We start from the raw sequence: 18035 nt of genomic DNA, 5'->3' as shown, positions 1-18035 counted from the left end.
TGGATTCTCAAAAACCACTTTTGGCAAAATACTTCATTAGAGTAAGAATATCAACTGAAAGCTGGAAATCCTTGCATAAATCAACACACTTTATTGTATATTACATACAATATATTAGATAATATACAATATATTGTATATTAGAGTTCCCTACTGGGAAATGTGATTAAAAATATTGTGATCTTACAATCTGTAATAAATTATGTAAAATGCAAATTAATATGTAAAATATCTATATATTATTGTTCTTAATGATACATTCATCTAAACAGTGTGACCCTTATGTCATACCTTCTGGAGAATGGTGGTAGCCAGCTCTTCTATCAGTTCTTCTTTATGATCTTGCAAGTAACAAGCTTCATGCTGTTTGTCCTCAAAACGGTAAACATTCATTATAAATACACAGACATTTCCAATTGGTTTAACATACACTATAGAATAAATCCCATTTTGCAAAATTAAATCCATTACGCTCATAAACACAATGGATTTGCTTAATTGTTCTGTATGTGTGCGTATGTGTGTGTGTATGTGTGTGTATGTGTGTATCAGCCTGAAGCATGTCCAGAACTTGCCCACCTCTCTATGGTGACAGGAGATGATAGGGTATGCATGTGTATATACAGAGAACATTGGAACATGGCAATCTTTTGATTTGTTTTTCGAGAATACATTATTTTGGAAGACTCTGCTTATGGTTCCATTTGGGCATGATTAACAAAGCGGTCAGACCTAGGAGCCCCTGATGGTAATGTACTAATAACTAAACATTCTCCCAAGGAAATTCCAGCTGGTCTTCCTGATGTCTTCTTTTAATGATAATTGAACAGAAATCTGTTCAACCAAATATTTCTGCAGTAGCAATTATTTTTAAAAAATAAATTTTAGTTTTGGTATTTGTATGTTTCTTGTCTTATAGAATGGGGAATATGTTGCCTATTTTTACTTGTGGCTATTTTGGAGAAAGAATATAGAAAATTAAATATTGCTGCTGTGATAATAAAAAAGAGGAGGGAAATGGCATATGAATAAATAATTGAAATGATAAAATGTAAAATAACTAAAAATGAAAAAGAATACAATGAAATAATGTAATAGAATAAACTATAATAATATTGGCTCGTAAATTTACTGCCATTGCTATTTGAGCAAGAAATACACACTACCAGAAAGAATACTTTTTTATTAAATAGAAAAAAAATCTTACCAAGCTGTCACTGTATGTCTCTGCCTTGGAAATAGCTTCTTGTATTACTTCTTCTGCAACATGCAAGGCTACAGCAACAGTGCTTAACATGCTATATCCTAGGCAAGGAAGTTAAAAAGTACTCATGATATTTATACAAGGGGAAAAAATAATTGAGATAGAAATGAAGCCCACAACTGCTTTCCCCCAAAAAAGGGTTCCCCCCATCAATAATTCACTGCTGCAAACCAGGTAAAGGTTTCTCCTTTTAGTATTATACAATATTTCTTCTAGCCAGTGAATATCAACTTTCTCACTAGGTCAGACATCAAGAGAAACTCCTGGGAAATGTGGTTATAGGAATAAAAAGTCTGTTCTAACGATTTACTCAAAAACAGCATAGGAAAACTCTCCCTTTTTCCTCTGGACTTCCCATTATCTATTGTCCCCCTATCATTTGCATACTCTCTTTGATTTGGGAACGATCTATCTGCCTGAAGTTCCCCAGCTGAGTGACCTTGAGGTGTTGGGTCTGTCTCAGGTTTCCAGTAGGCACACTTGCATTCTAAATTTCCTTTGCAAACCTTCCTTACATTCCAATGGATTCCCTCACTCTTCCCATTACAGTTGTCCTGTTGTAAGCGGGGCTGTGTAGTTAGAAAATATTTTTATTTTTAACACAAACAAATGTAGAAACCCTTTTAGTTATAATTAGATTACAAAACAATGTGTGCGAATATATCACTATTAAAAACAATTATATTAGAAATGCAATAAATTAAATTTTATCCATCGAAAATGTTTTAACGTTCATTCAAAAATGTTGAAAACTACACATAGCACTTGAATGTAAGTCATTCATTCTAGAGGGTATGCAAATCAATTTTTATTCAGCATACAAAACTTACTATATTTTCATAGGAAAAAAGTGAGATATGGTGAAAAGAAAAAAATATTTACAATAATATAAACAGGTTTTAAGTTATTGTCACTAATGACATAAATTTAAGCCAGGTTATTTCACTGCAATTCAAATATTTTATTTACAGTTAAAAATAACAGTAAAATTTAAGGATTATTACCTTCTGTCTGTTTGTAGAAAACAGAATCACTGTCACATTTGCTTTCTTCACTTACTGTGGTTCCTTCATAAAAATGTCCTGCTTCTGGAAAAGAAAAATAATACTTTCCAATGTCATGAATATATAGTATCTAGATAGAAGGTTCTCTTTAGAATTGGCCAGTAATTTCCAGACCACCATTCCACGTGTCGCATTTTACCTCCTACAATTCCCAGCTAATATGATTATCTGGCAATTCTGGAAAATGAATGCTAATACACACAGAAAACATTTGTTTGGGAATGTCTGCTGTAATTCCATTATCATGTGAAGGGACATCATTATACCCACCTTCAAGAAAAAGGTATAAATTCCTATAATTTTTTCAGGAAATTAGCTATGAATAAAGACAAATCTAAACATTGGGTCCATTACATGATTTAAATATTGTTGACTGAAGTAAAAGATAGAATCTGAAGTTAAGAAAAAAGTACTGCACAAAAATACTAGACATAATGAATTTTAAAGGTCATGGTTTCATGTAAAGAGATGTTTAATTACTCTTCCACTCAGATGGAAGGAGTAGACAATATCATCATCTTGCTCTCAGAAGAATTAAAAATGAAGCACATCAGCAGTTGGCTCTAATAAAATGAAAAGAACTGTTTATGTAAATTTATGTAAGAGAAGCTCACTCAGATAAATCAGAAAAGTAAATGAAGCCTACACTTTGCAACCAAAACGCAATCTTGCTTAGCTTTTGGTTCATTCTTCCTTTTACCATATTTCTTAAAATGGCCAGTGAGACCTTTTCTGATTCAAAGTTCTTTACCCAATTCATTGTGGCAAACAGTGGCTGAGCTGCAACCATTTGTGAAGCTTGCCAATTCAAATTATTACACCTTTGACTTCTGTAAAAACAGAACATTACAGATGAGAAATCCCAAACTGTTTGTAATAGTAATTATTTTAAAAAATCATATATATTCTATTCTGTATAACCATCAATTTATGTCAATGAATATAACAGGTAATATGTGCATACATATACTATGTATATTTATATGTGAATGACTATAATCACAGAATTCTAATCTGTACTCTAAAATATTTTAAAATTAGAATTATAAAGTATTAATGTTTAACAAGGCACCTCCAAGAACTGAACATGAATTTCTGTATTTATTGTCCAGATTGTCCCCGATTTACAAGTTTGTTAGTGACCATTCAAGTCACAATGGCATTGAAAAAAATGATTTTCACATGACCATTCCAGCATCCTCATGATCATGTGATCAAAATTCAGATACTTAGCAGCTGGTTCACATTTATGATAGTTGCAGTGTCTGGTGGTCATGTGATCAGCTTTGGGGGTTAACCAATGTCTCACTTAGTAACATAAATTTTGGACTCAATTGTGGGCGTAAGTTGAGGACTATCTGTATCTTGCAGTTCCAGTGCAAGATTTATTTGCATGATGACACAAAATGCCAACCTATTCATATACAATGCTTGACTCTCTTTTTTTTCCTGAGATACAATAATAATACTTTGATCACTGCACCATAGGTAAGCCCCACATTTGTATGAGTATTCATGGTAGAGAAATGCTTATTTCGGCTATTTTTCTCTCTACCTAGTATGTCACAGCAAGTTCCAGTTTCCAAGCGATGTTTTCTATATAAATTCTTCAGAACTTTAGCACTTCCAAAACGTTTGAAGCGACTTTTCACATTATTGTAATACCATTCCAGGGACTGAGCTCTTAGAAGTCTGAGGGGAAAAAAAAGAAATTTCAGAAACCTTAGAATTACTGACGTAAATATACCATAGTAGAAATTCTTTTAAAACAATTAGTATTTTTAAATAGTTTCAGGGACACTCTGTTTGCTTGAAAGTAAGTAGTGTGAAAGACACAACATTTTATTTTTATTTTGTGGTTTGATTTTCTGTAGTTCTCCTGATTTTCAAGTTGAGTACATTTGTTACATATAGGTTTAAGGCACATTATAGATTTAAGGCACAGGAAATTATGATAATAATTGAAGTTGTATTAAATGATACAGAATGGAATGGGTTTTAAAATTCCAATATCCTTACATGAAATTATATGAGACAAAATCTAATAAAATCTAAAATGGAAGAACTGTATCCTGAGTATGCAAATACTATTTGGATAAAGAAAGCAGTATGATTATGTATCTTATCTCATGAATTTGTGCAGAATTACTTTAAAGCAGGGGTGTCAAACTGCTGGCCCATGGGCTGGATGTGTCACGCCAAAACTGTGCCCACCTCATTGCTGGCAATGAGAAAAAAGTCACGACACGTTGTGACACGTGACATGACATGAGTTTGACACCCGTGCTTTAAAGAGTAAAGAGCACAGAACTCCCAGAATTCCTAGATGATGAATGGAATCTAGGAATTGTCAAGAGTTCCAATGAGAGCATCATCGCACTAGTGAAGATTCAATTAGATTGTATGGCCATTGAACAATTATTGAATGTCTCTGTGTGTGTGTGTGTGTGTGTGTGTGTGTGAGAGAGAGAGAGAGAGAGAGAGAAATCTAACGGGGGAAAAGGCAGTTTTATCACGAGCAGATATGTGTACACGTAATCTGTAGACATTCTGTAAAAGAAGCAAGGTTTGTATTTCTTTAGATCAAGTTCAAATATGATCAATTTATTAACAGTACCTGCCACTAGAGAAATATGATGGAGGTACACTCATTGCTTGTGCCTCGTGTAAAGAAAATGTCTGCTTTAGAATATTTGAGCAGCAGTGCCAATTTCTTCCTTCCTCTATTAACAGATTCATGGATCCAAGAGCAAGACGTATTGTATAGCAGTCTTCCGATGCGGCAGTTCATGACAAAAGTAACAATCATACTATTCAAATGATATAAAACATGTTTTTCCTCAAGATTGTTTTATAATGGAAAAAACAGTTTATGAAATAGATTGTGGAAAAGAATTATTCGCATGACTATCTCTCTAGGGTTCCACAGATGGATATAATTAGAAATTGCCTAACACAATAATGTTATATTCTGATACATGAAATCTCAACAATAGATTATGCATATATCTTTACATCAAAAATGAATTTTATGTAATGGTATCAAAAATCTTAAATAATGGCTGATGGTGAGAATTGATAAAATTAGCTTGAATGGGATAGGACAGCTGAGCTCTTAAAAAGAAAAAATATACCACCAAATATCTTACATATATATTTAGACATTAAATCGTGCATCTTCATTTTTTATTATAAATTCACTTTCACCATGATAGATATTGCGGCTTTGGGGAACATCCTCATATAATTTCTGGATTAAACAAGACATGAGGAATGACAGGCTTTTAGAATAAAGATATGCATGATATTGTTCCAGAACAGCATTAAATGTATTCAGCCCAAATGGACATATTATCTTTTATCTACCAACATTTTAGGGTTTTTATTTTAATGGTATGCAATCACATGATACCAAAAGTCCATCTATCTGAATTATAGAACTCTCTGGCTACAACTGTTCTACAGTAGGCAATCAGTTAACTGTAGATTAAAACACACTTGAGAATATGGTCAAGAAATTAAAAGATTTTTTAAATTATTAATTTACCATATAGAAAACTCCTCTAGCCCTAAGGACAGCAAGTGTATGCATGGTCAGGAACAAAACAACACACAAAACAGATTATTCAAGAAACTGAAGACGACTTATATTTCTTTTCTCTTATGCACACACACACACACACACACACACACACACACACACTGTACATATAAATGCATAAACGCTCCTAGAAAACTTCCATTTTTCCTTATATTGCATATTATGTTCAGCTTACTTTTAAGTTAGCTAATTGCAGTGCATTTTCCACATAGGCTCTTTTTCTAATACATATTTTACACCTCATTATGTTTATGATAATGTTCAAATGGTCAGACATTTTGCCTATGTGTTAATTTAAATAAATCTCTATTCTACTGAACAAATTGCAATGATTCTTCCATAACCATACTGCAAGGCGCCAAAATGGTCGCCGCTGCGCCACAGGATGCAGTTACAAGGTGCTGCACCACACAAGAACGGGGCAGGGCTAGTGTCACGCAGGCACTAGCCCCGCCCCATTTGCAGCGCATGCATGTTTGTGGCCCTGTGCATGCATGTAAAATGCTTCCCCCTCCCTTTTCTTCTAGTTCACCAATCAACAATGGTTGGTGACCTCTGCTCTACCACCTCTACTTGAGCTTGCTAGTCAGCCACTTTGTGCTGGGCGGGGTTCCTGCTCCAGGCGGCAGTGGCACCGTGATGGACCTGCTGCTGGCAGTGTTGGCATGCGTGCCAACAGAGAGGGCTCTGAGTGCCACCTCTGGTATGCGTGCCATAGGTTCACCACCACTGGAATATAGAATTCATTTATGAAGCCAAGCTAAAATAGTGGGCAGAAATAATGAAAAAAATATAGAAATCATATAGAGAAAATGTGATAAAATAATTTCTAGATGACTCCCAACAAGAATATGCAAAAATATGTGATGCATAAATTTAGAGGTGCTTTCACAGTATTTTACTTTTTAATTACCATCAGGTTTTATCTATATTTTATTTAATCTTAACTTAATTTCAATTTATTATAGCCATACCACTCCAAAGGACTCTGGCTGCTTAGGACATCATTGTTAGTCTACTGTATTATATTGTTTTCTTTCTTCCAAATCTGAAGTTGGATATTATTACACCACTCATTAAAGGTTTCTGAACCCTTATTTAAATATTTTATATTTAAGTTATCTTTTGCTGCCACTTCAAATGGAATGGAATCTCCAACTTTAAGAGATATTTTGAAATCTAGTCTGAAGAGTTGCCTCTTGAGAAAATAGGATCAGCAAAGATCAAAACCGCCATGCTAAAAATGGTATTAGGAAGCCATTTGTATAAAATAGTTGTATGCTTACCTACTGCTAAGGGGATGAAAATACATACACAAGCAAAAATATATATATGTAAACATGACTTGTCAGAGATCTAGGATGAGGAAACAGTTTTGCTTTATTGGTAATAATCCTTCATGTTTCCCTAGCGGTAAAAAGTCACATTTTGTATGGACAATACAAACACCACACATTTAAACCAATCTACTTCAATTTAAGTAGCAATGCAAGAATTCTGACATCTTTAACTCACATTTATTAAAATACTGTGATGGCTTTTGGAAATAATTCTGAAACCAACAAGAAGAGTATGCTTATTTCCTCTGCACTTTTAAGGAAGCCTTTTATTATATAAACATGTGACAAATTTAATAATTTCTAACTTAACACTGCTACTGCTCACATTCACAGCTTCTGGAAGCAGGTTGTTCCACTGATTACCTGTTTCAACTGTCAGGAAATGTCTCGTTAGTTCTAGGTTGCTTCTCTTTGTTAGTTTCCATCCATTGCTTCTTGTCCTACCTTCAGGTGGTTTAGAGAATAGCTTGACTCCCTCTTCTTTGTGGCAGACCCTAAGATATTGGAACACTGCTATCATGTCACCCCTCGTCCTTCTCTTCATTAGACTAGACATACCCAATTCCAGTAACCGTTCCTTATGTTTTAGCCTCCAGTCCCCTAATCATCTTTGTTGCTCTTCTCTGTACTCTTTCTAGAGTCTCAACATCTCTTTTACATTGTGGTGACCAAAACTGGATGACCAAAACTGGATGCAGTATTCCAAGTGTGGCCTTACCAAGGCATTATAAAGTGGTATTAACAATTCATGTGATCTTGATTCTATCCCTCTGTTAATACAGCCTAGCACTGTGTTGACTTTCTTGGCAGCTGCAGTACACTGCTAGCTCATATTTGATTGTCCACTGGGACTTCAAGATCCCCCTCACAGTTGCTACTATTGAACAAAGTACCACCTATACTATATCTGTGCATATGGTTTTTCTTGCCTAAATGTAGAACTTTTTTTTCACCAATTGAATTTCATTTTGTTAAATAATGCCCAATGTTCAAGTCTGTCAAGATCCTTCTGTATCTTAAGCCTATCTTCTGCAGTGTTGGCTATTCCTGCGTTTGGTGTTGTCTGCAAATTTGATGAGATCTCCATCTATCACCTCATCCTAATCATTGATGAAGATGCTGAAGAGCACTGGGCCCAGAACAGAGCCCTGGGGCACACCACTACACACTTCCCTCCATGTGGATGCAGTTCCATTTAGGACCACATGCTGAGTATGGCTGGTCAGCCAGTTACAAATCAATCTGGTTGTGATGCTGTCTAACTCACATTTTTCTTATCAAGTAGTAGGTTGTGGTGTACTTTATCAAACAGCCTTACTGAAGTCCAAGTAAGTTATATCCACGGCATTCCTCTGGTCCACTAATTTTGTTACTTGGTCAAAGAATGCAATAAGATTTGTCTGGCATGATGTTTTTGACAAACCCATGTTGGCTTTTGGTAATGAATTTGTTTGCCTCTAGGTGTTCACTGATTTGTTGATTATCTTTCCCAAGATCTTCCCAGGTATTGAGGTTAGGCTGATAGGTGTGTAGTTTCCTGCATCCATGTTTTTTTCGTTTGTTGAAGGAACTACTACTTCAGCTCTTTTCCAATCCTCTGGTAATTCCCCAGTGCTCCAGGATCTTTGAAAGATACAGTTCAGTGGTTCTGAGGTCACATCTGCAGTTCCTTGAGAACCTTGGGGTGTAGTCCATCTGGTCCTGGTGATTTCAACTCATCTAGGGTGGACAGATGCTCACTTACCATTTTCTTGCCTATCTTAACTTGTGTTTCTAATCTGTTTTTGATAGGTTAGACTGTTTTTTCCCTTTGTGTAAATTTGAATTTCATTTCTGAGTGAATTTCATTTCTTTAGTGAGATCTTGCTTATTAAAATGCATGCTGCTTGTTAAGTAAATATGAGGTATCTCAGGGAGGGTCTAGTGATAGAACAGGCCCCCAAGGCCTCCCCAACCCACTAAGATACCTCATGCTTCCCCCTCCCTTCATGCCATGCGGGACTCACCTGGAAAAGGTCTATCTCCTCTCTGCCATGGTTCCTGGTGCCGCTCTGATCTGAGGCCAGGGGATGAATCCACAGCCCCCCCGGTGGCCCGATCCAGGCTCCAAAGGCCTTTTTCAGGCCTCCGGAGCCTGGATTGGGCCACAGGGAGGGGGAGGGGCACAAAATCACTCCGCGGTCATAGATCAAGGCTCTGGAGGCCTTTTCCATCCTTCATGCACTTTCTCCCACTAATGGACCAATAATTTCCTCAACTTTTTTCTTGTTTTTTACATGTTGAAAGAAGCTTTTTTTATTTTGTTGCAAGCCTTAGTTCATTTTGAGCCTTACCTTTCGTCACTTCATCTTTTCAGGCTTTGGCTATTTGGTGATAGTCTGCTTTAGTTATGTGCTCTTCTTTCCACTTTTTATACTTGTCCTTTTTGTCTTTCAATTTATCAGAGTGTACTGGTTTCTTTTGAGAGCTGTTATTCTTCTTCTTCATTGGTAAAAGGTAAAGGTAAAGGTTCCCCCGCACATGCATGCTAGTCGTTTCCAACTCTAGGGGTCGGTGCTCATCTCCGTTTCAAAGCCGAAGAGCCAGCGCTTGTCTGAGGATGTCTCCGTGGTCATGTGGCTGGCATGACTAGACGCCAAAGGCGCACAGAACGCTGTTACCTTCCCACCATAGTGGCCCCTATTTTTCTACTTGCATTTTTACGTGCTTTCGAACTGCTAGATTGGCAGAAGCTAGGACGAGTAACAGGCACTCACTCTGTTACGCGGCACTCGGGATTCAACCCGCCAAACTGCCGACTACCTGATCGACAAGCTCAGCGTCCTAACCCACTGAGCCACCGCATCCCTTTGTATAGACATATAGACATACTATTAATCAACAGTCATGTTGGAAGCACTGAAGCGTTTCTGGATTGAAAAGATTGAATGGCGACATCACCATTGCCCGTGGGGTGCCCAATTGGGGGCTCCTTTCAGGTCCCTGTTAAATTGCCCACAGAAGTGGTATCCATCTCTCTACTCACAGTCACCTCCATTCAAACTTCTGGGTTAGCAGGAGCTGGAACGTGTGACAGGAGCTCATCTTATCCCTTGGCAGCAACCAGGTCTTGAACACAAGCCTGCCAATTGTCAGCCCAGCAATCTTTACTTAATAGTACTAAATATTACACTTACATCAATGTGTGTACATTATCTCACTCCTAATATCTATGAATTCTTTTCTTTTTCACCTGAGTTACAACTAAAGCTTTAACCACCAATTAGTCATCTTGAGGTTAATTGGCTTCTGTTGCTGTCAGCTACTCTTCTGCTGCTGAAGTGCTGAGCAGTCTTTCAGACTATATTGGAATAAAGAGAAGGAAGGTGGTTCACCAGTTGATGGCTGTCTATAAGCTGTCAACATCTCTACTGGAATGGAGAAGCTCTGACTCCACTTCCCCTTTTAGTTCTTCCGTTGATAGCTTGCTGGAATTCACTCCTTTATTGAAAGGCCCCACTATATTGCACTTTATCTTGACAGATGTTCCACACTCTCACCTGTGACTTCTTTCTCTTCTGCTATCCCATATGAGAAGATCTTCTGCCAAACACATCCAGACTCACATGATATTGCATTTCCATTTTGTAATTGCAGACTAGGTGTGCTACTCAGAGTATCTTGAAATCCCATGGTAAGAAAAAAAATAAACTAAGGGATATGCTCATACTGATACATGGGTCTCCTTCCATATGCAGAAATTTCATTTCAGTTTTCATATGTGGGAAAGCCTATTATTATTATTACACTATTAAACTTAATGCTTTCTTTTCTTTAGGTCTAAATTATCAGAAAAATCTGTTTTTGTTTTATTATAGCATGTATTAAGAAATATGTTTATCATATATTTTCTTAGTGATACTACAGATATTCCTTATACACATAAAGAATCAATGTTTATGCATACAAAAAACTGTGCTGGATCAGATTAATGATTCCCCCTAGTCTATCAATTTGTGTTTCACCGTAATTGTCAGACCTTATATTAGACACATAACAATAAATTATCCAGAAATTCAACTTTAAATTTATAACTAAGAGCATACATTTCAGAGATTTCACATAGCTTGATCTGCTTCATTGCAGATAAGAAACCAAATATACACAGATAATTGGTTTTCTACAAAATGAATACACACACACACAATCTCACACGTGTAGTCATGTAAAAAAATGAGTAAAACCCATTGAATTGTTTGACTTGTTCAACATTTCAGCATACAGACATTTTATCTTCATTTCAACAATACTGATAAAAGGGAATAACAAATAATTATGCACCAGTTACATATTGTATTTTTGTGTAATTTAAATAAAAGATCCTTTAGTAGGAAGTGTATGCTTTTTTTCAATGCTGTCTTATCAATAGTTTTAATCATTGATATTATCAGGACATGATCCCAATGTACATAAACCTCCTCCCCATGTAATGCAAGACTCACAAGGTCATAAACTTGTGAGATTCACCAGGTATGAGATGTTCGGTCCAATCCATCAGGGAATAGGTGACATGCAGCCCAGAAGCACACACAGCCCCCTAGACAGCTTTACCAACTGCAAAAACTGAAGGCAAATAGATTGATATTTTACCCTGAACAGCACCACATACCTTTCATAAAAGCTAAAGAAGCATGATTTACATATTTTACCCTGAAATAAGTGGGCATTTTACTCCTTTCTAAAAAAAAAAGAATTTAATTCTATGTATTTTAAACTGCACACCCTCAAGCAGGCAAACAGGATTTTATGGTTTGCATTTTGAAGATAGCAAATACTGCTGGTTATTTGTTTGATCTAATATTGATCCACAAATCTACAAAACATACACGCAAATAAGAGAAAGACATGAGCTATGTAGCTGTATTAAGGAGAATATTCTCAATTAGCTTATGTATCAGATGATAATGATGATGTTGGATGATGATGATGATTATGATGATAATGATGATGATATTCATTCAGTTGTGTCTGACTCCACCTTATGGCCAGGTTTCTCCATACCCTCCGATCTTACACTGCTTCTGTAAGTTTTTCTATGCTCTGGGTTTGATCGTATCCAGCCATCCTGTTCTTTGGTGGCTTGGTTTTGTTTTTCTGCTAACTGTTGCCAACATAATTGCTTTCTCCAGTGAATTCCCCTACATGACATTGCAAAATAAATGAAACACAGTTTTGTGATTTTACTTCTAATGACATGTCTGGTGTTATGCTCCCCAATACTTGCTTTTTGGTCACCTTTGCTATTGAGAGAATATGAAGGAGCCTTTTCCAGCACCGCGGCTCAAAAAGTCAATTTTCTTCCTGTCTTACTTAAGGTCCAACTTTCACAATCATAGGTAGCTATAGGGAACACAATAGAGCAGACATCTGGTTGCCAGGCTGATGTCTTTGCTTTTTCATATTAGGCTCATATTTATCATTGTTATGTGATGCAGTGCAATCCGACATTTTATTTCTGGGCAGCATTCACTGCTTTGAGTAATCTGCGACACTAGAAAAGGGATTTTTTTAATGCATTCTATCTCTTCCCCATCAATTTCTATTTTGATGTTTCCATTCCTTGCAGTGGTCATGAGCTTAATCTTCTTGATGTTCAGAAAGAGATCAAAATTCTGACTTTCTTGATCACATGTTCCAAACTTTCTTTGGTTTCTGAGTTATATCATCAGCATATTGAAGATAGTCTGTTTCCTCCTCTAATCTTTACCCCAATTTTGGGTTCTTCAAGATCTAGCTTCCTTATGATCATCTCAACATACAGCTTGCATAAGAAAAGGGAGAGAATGTAACCTTGTTGCACTCCTTTCTCCATCTTAAACCAATAGGTGTCTCATATTGTTCATACAGTGTGGCTCCCTGATTTGCATATAGTGGTTTCATCAACTTGACCAGATGTGCTGGCATTTCCAGGTCTTGTAGGTCTGTCCATAGCTTCTCATGATCAACAGTATCAAACATCAAATGTTGATCAAATTAATCTGATTAAAGAGTAAGATAATAGTATTTTGATTAATTGAAACAGCAAGTCTAGTCTGTATTATTCCATTTTAGAAATTACAGTGCCTCAAGATGTTAGCATGGTGAAGATTTTGAAAGCTACTATCATAAAAATACTGCATCATTTATAAGAAGATGAAGAACAAGTGGATAGAACAGTGGACAGAGCTTATTAAAAGTTTATGCTCTAGTCCAGTCTTTCTATATACTCAAACCCTTTGGATCATCATCAGTATTTCTGGCAAAGTAAATAAATTATATTTCACATGAGACACAGTTGATGAACTCAAGATATTTATACAATATACTGAAAAGAACAATAATCCATTTTATTAATATTGAGGATTAAGGCTAAATTGCCAGTGTCTCTTATGTCAGAATATAACAGAAATTAATAACATTTGCCCAGTGAATTTAATAATAAAGAAGTCTTACAAATCATATGAAATCAGTTTATTTTGCTAACATTGCTTAACCACATCAGATAACTGTACACAGCTACAACTAATCAAAGCATGTACGTTACCTGTTTTTATGCAAAAAGTGCTAAGAATTCAGCGTTTGAAATGATAGGTTTTTGACCTCAACATGTATAAATCACAGTAGGAGGCCATACTAAAACTGTCATAAATGCTGGAGTCTGAGTTATCCATCCTTCATGTACTATGTATCAGCAAACAAGACCACTTTCAAAATGGATGCTACTAATTAAGTAATTTTCTGGCTAATTTTGAGATGCAGCTCCTCCTGTTAGATGCAAAATGGTACCTATATCTTGTTTTTGTGGTTTGTTTTCTTTCACTTGAATGAAAAATCAGACTCACAATGCCTGAAAGCCTATAAAGGTTTTGTTTTGCCATTCCATAGCATATTGTTTAGCAGAGAGCCAGCTTGGTTTAATGGTTAAGGCATCAGGCTAGAATCCAAGAGATTTTGATTTCTAATCCCACATTGGGCATGAAAGCTGGCTTGGTGACGTTGGGCCAGTTTCTCTCTCTCTCATACCAAGTCACTTCACAGGGTTGTTGTTGTGCGGAAATGATGAATACATAAAATGTCTTTGTACCAATAGTTTTTTTCCAGCTGTACAATACGCCCAGAATTTATTTTTCAGGGTATGCTTAAACCTCTCTATAATGGCTTCTTTGGTCTCACTCTAAGTGACAAAATAATGAATGCCATAATGTTTTAAAAGTTTCTATAAGAAATGTTTAAGAATTCATTAGCCATATCCATCTGTGTTTTCTGAGTGCTCAACCTCTTTGGAGATATTCTGGAAGGTTGCTGCAACCTCACCCCTCAATATATCAGATAAGCAGGATGCCTAGGCATATATATAGATAGCATCTTCATAATTTTAACATGAACTTTTTCTCATGGTTTTCCTTAGAAAATCTGGAAACTATGATCTATGACATCAGCCTGCTATTGCTGATCTAAGCTGGACGCCATTGTTTTATTTCTGAGATAATCAATTCTTGCATTATTATGAAGCATATTAGCATCTTGTCCTGAAAGCCATGTTTTATTTGCTTTAGGCCAGGGGTCGGCAACCTAAAAAAGGAAAAGAGCCACCGGGAACCGGTTCCATCACAAATTAAAAAAACTGGGAGCTGCGTGCGTGTGTCCATGCACGCGCATGTGCAAAAAACGTTTTGCGCATGCGCAAAACGGTTTTATGCGCATGCGCAGATGCACGTGGTTGCCATTTTTTTTAAAGTGAGATGGAACCGGTTCCCGGTTGCCCGACGGCGACGGCCCGTCTGCAAAGCTGCCGCTTTCGGCAGCTTTGCAGACGGGCCGCGGCAGCTTCCTCAAAGAGCGACGCCGCGGCCCGTTCGTGCGGAGGTATGCGCGCACCTCTCCAAAGGTTTGGGGAGGTGCGCGCGCAGCTCCGCCCATTCGGGGAGGTGCGCGCGCACCTCTCCAAACGGGCGGTGCCACTCTCCATTTGGAGAGGTGCGCGCGCACCACTGCCCGTTCGAAGAGGTGCGCGCGCACCGGGCGGCTGGGAGCCGCAGGAGACGGCTCAAAGAGCCGCATGCGGCTCCAGAGCCACGGGTTGCCGACCCGTGCTTTAGGCTTTTATCATGTTGTCTTCCTTCTGAAGAATAGAATCACACCACCACATTTCCTATTGAAGCCACATGTATATTAAATGCTCCTTAGACTATTTCATATTATATCAAAATCTCATAGTTGCCTTTAACACGATTGTATTTAATTCAGATGAGCATACGCATACCATCAAAACAGTACTGAATGGCAGCTATTTAACCTGCATTGAGAACAGTGGAGCTTCTCTAATAGAACAGAATCGTTGCTATATTCCAGGGGTGTCAAACTCAATTTCATTGAGGGCCGCATCAGCATTGTGGTTGCCCTCAGGGGGCCGGGTGGGTGTGGCCTGGGTGGGCGTGGCCTACTGGGTGGGCGTGGCTAGAGTGCGTATGGCCTACTGGGTGGGCATGGCCAGCTCTACATGGTTCGCCTCAAGGGTGCCTATGGGGGCCTGGGCAGGAGGGGGACAGATCTGAGGGTCTCTGGCAGGAGGAGGGTCTCTGGGCCAGGGCCAAGGCAGTGGGGGCTGTTCCCTCACTGTTTCCAGGATGGCTTCGCGGGCCGCATGAAACCACTTCGCGGGCCGGATCTGGCCCCCGGGCCTTGTGTTTGACATGTCTGCTATATTCTGTCAGAAAAATCTTCAGAAGATTTGTGACCACTGCGATTGCCACAAGAATACAAAAGCATGGAGCTCTGAACAGATCATCATCTAGATGGAGTTAATTCAGAGACGCAAAATGTAAAAATATCCTGTTAGCGTGCTCCACCAGTTTAATAAATTTATATTATTTATTTATAACTACAAATAAACAATTACTTACCAGCTCCCTATCCTTTTGCTGAGGGCTAAAGATGGTCCATTCATCATTTCACAACTGCCTGGCAAGTATTACAGGTTATGTCCTGTTTCCCACTGCACCTTATTGCTAAAATTTCAACATGGCTTACATCCATAGAAAATTTATCTGAAGAAATAATTTTATTAAAATCCTGACAATATGCTTTGTTGCATTCTGTCAACTGACAAGTTTAATTGCCCCATATGCTAGTATCTAAAAATGTAAAAAAAAATGCAGAACTTTAGCTAACATGCTAGGGTATGCCTAGAATTATGCCATGCCTGTCTTCTTCATCCCCACCCCTATCCATTTTCAACAGCTAACACAAACAGGCCTGTACAGAATCACATCTCTGACATGTCTGAGCATGTCCATACATCTTCGCCCCCAAACCTGCCTTTTTTAAAATAGCTGACACATTCTGTGGGAAGTCAGCCCTCTCCCAGAGAAGGAAATATTAAAAGGAGAGAATATTATATTTTCTCAAAGGATCTTAAAGAGGCAGAAAAGCATGCCCAGTTCTTTTTTTTATTTTTTATTTTTTAATTCCATTTATATCCCGCCCTTCTCCGAAGACTCAGGGCAGTAGCCTTCATTCTATGTATATGCCTGCTTATTAGGGCTTTCACACACACCCCAAGCGGCATTATTACAAAGTCAGCTTAATTGCCCCCAACAATCTGGGTCCTCATTTTACCTACCTCGGAAGGTTGGAAGGCTGAGTCAACCTTGAGCCTGGTGGGATGCGAACCTGCACTAATTGCAGGCAGCTGGTGTTACTTAAGGAGGCATTAGCCCACTGCTCCACCAAGGCTCTCTTCTTAATAGCCCCGTCTCCCTCCCCCAAGCAGAAACCAGCTCTGTAGAAATGCAGATGTAATAATCCATTCAGGAAGGTTGGAGCCCCCCCCCCCAGCTAGAAGCTTAGGAAGAGAAAGATACCTAAAATCTACATACCCCACTCAAACTCTAAGACAGGACATAATAGGATTAATCCACAGATGCCAATGGAGCACACTCAGACTCAGGTTAAAGTACATGACACAGGAAATACAAAGCCTCAAACAGGAACAGGAAACAACTACAAATAAAACCCCAAGAGGGCATAAAAACTCACTCCCTACTACATTTGATGTCTCTTTTCTTCCAGAGCCATCTTTCTGTCTGGCTCTCCTCTTCAATAAACTACAGCCTTCTTTCTAAAGCAGTCACCATGTTGTTTATTCCCCACTTGGACTGGACCCTGATGAAGACTTTTCCTTCAACACTAACAATGTAAAAAAATTGCAGAACTTTAGCTAACATGCTAGGATATGCCTAGAATTATGCCATGCCTGTCTTCTTCCATCCCCACCCCTATCCATTTTTTAATAGCTAACACAAACAGGCCTGTATAGAATCATATCTCTGACATGTCTGGGCATGTCCATACATCCTTGCCCCCAAGCCTGCCCTTTTTAAAATAGCTGACACAATCAGGCTTGTACAGAATTAAAGTTCTGACATTTATCCATATATAATGGCACCTTGTACTAAACTCCTTTGAAACTCATCCAATTTGGTCTTCAATGAATTTTGGCAGAAATGTTGTTCCGGTACTCATAATCTCTTTGGTACTCAATGCACAAGTTTAAACTTGTTGGTGCGGCTACCTTGTGAGTGACTCACTACATTTTTTCATGTGGAAAAAATGTGTTGGGACTCATCGTTTTTGATACTCATTGTATCATACCTCCCTGAACCAATTAATGATGAATACTGTAACTATAACTGGTGGTGTTTTGACTGCAGATTTGCAAAGATTGTGAAAGTATTTAATTTCCTGTT

The 18035-nt window shown here is 37.9% G+C and overlaps 1 protein-coding gene across 7 annotated transcripts in view; it reads right to left on the bottom strand.

Annotated features, from left to right (window-relative positions):
• The window catches only part of MYRIP (myosin VIIA and Rab interacting protein), an 84057-nt gene that overhangs the window by 32683 nt on the left and 33339 nt on the right, over window positions 1-18035 (bottom strand). For 6 of the 7 annotated variants that reach the window (XM_081343762.1, XM_081343765.1, XM_081343766.1 and 3 more), the window contains exons 4-7: window positions 3884-4020; window positions 2269-2352; window positions 1208-1305; window positions 292-372 (exon numbers count right to left, since the gene is read on the bottom strand). In XM_081343762.1, the coding sequence (XP_081199888.1) occupies window positions 292-372; window positions 1208-1305; window positions 2269-2352; window positions 3884-4020 (400 nt within the window). The remainder of the gene's footprint in view (window positions 1-291; window positions 373-1207; window positions 1306-2268; window positions 2353-3883; window positions 4021-18035) is intronic. The other variant, XM_081343763.1, reaches the window with a different exon arrangement.

The sequence above is a fragment of the Vipera berus genome, assembly GCF_964194415.1.
Source record: "Vipera berus genome assembly, chromosome: Z".
NCBI lineage: Eukaryota > Metazoa > Chordata > Lepidosauria > Squamata > Viperidae > Vipera > Vipera berus.
The sequence above is the reverse complement of the archived record's forward strand: the minus strand, read 5'-3'. Positions and strand labels throughout refer to the sequence as shown.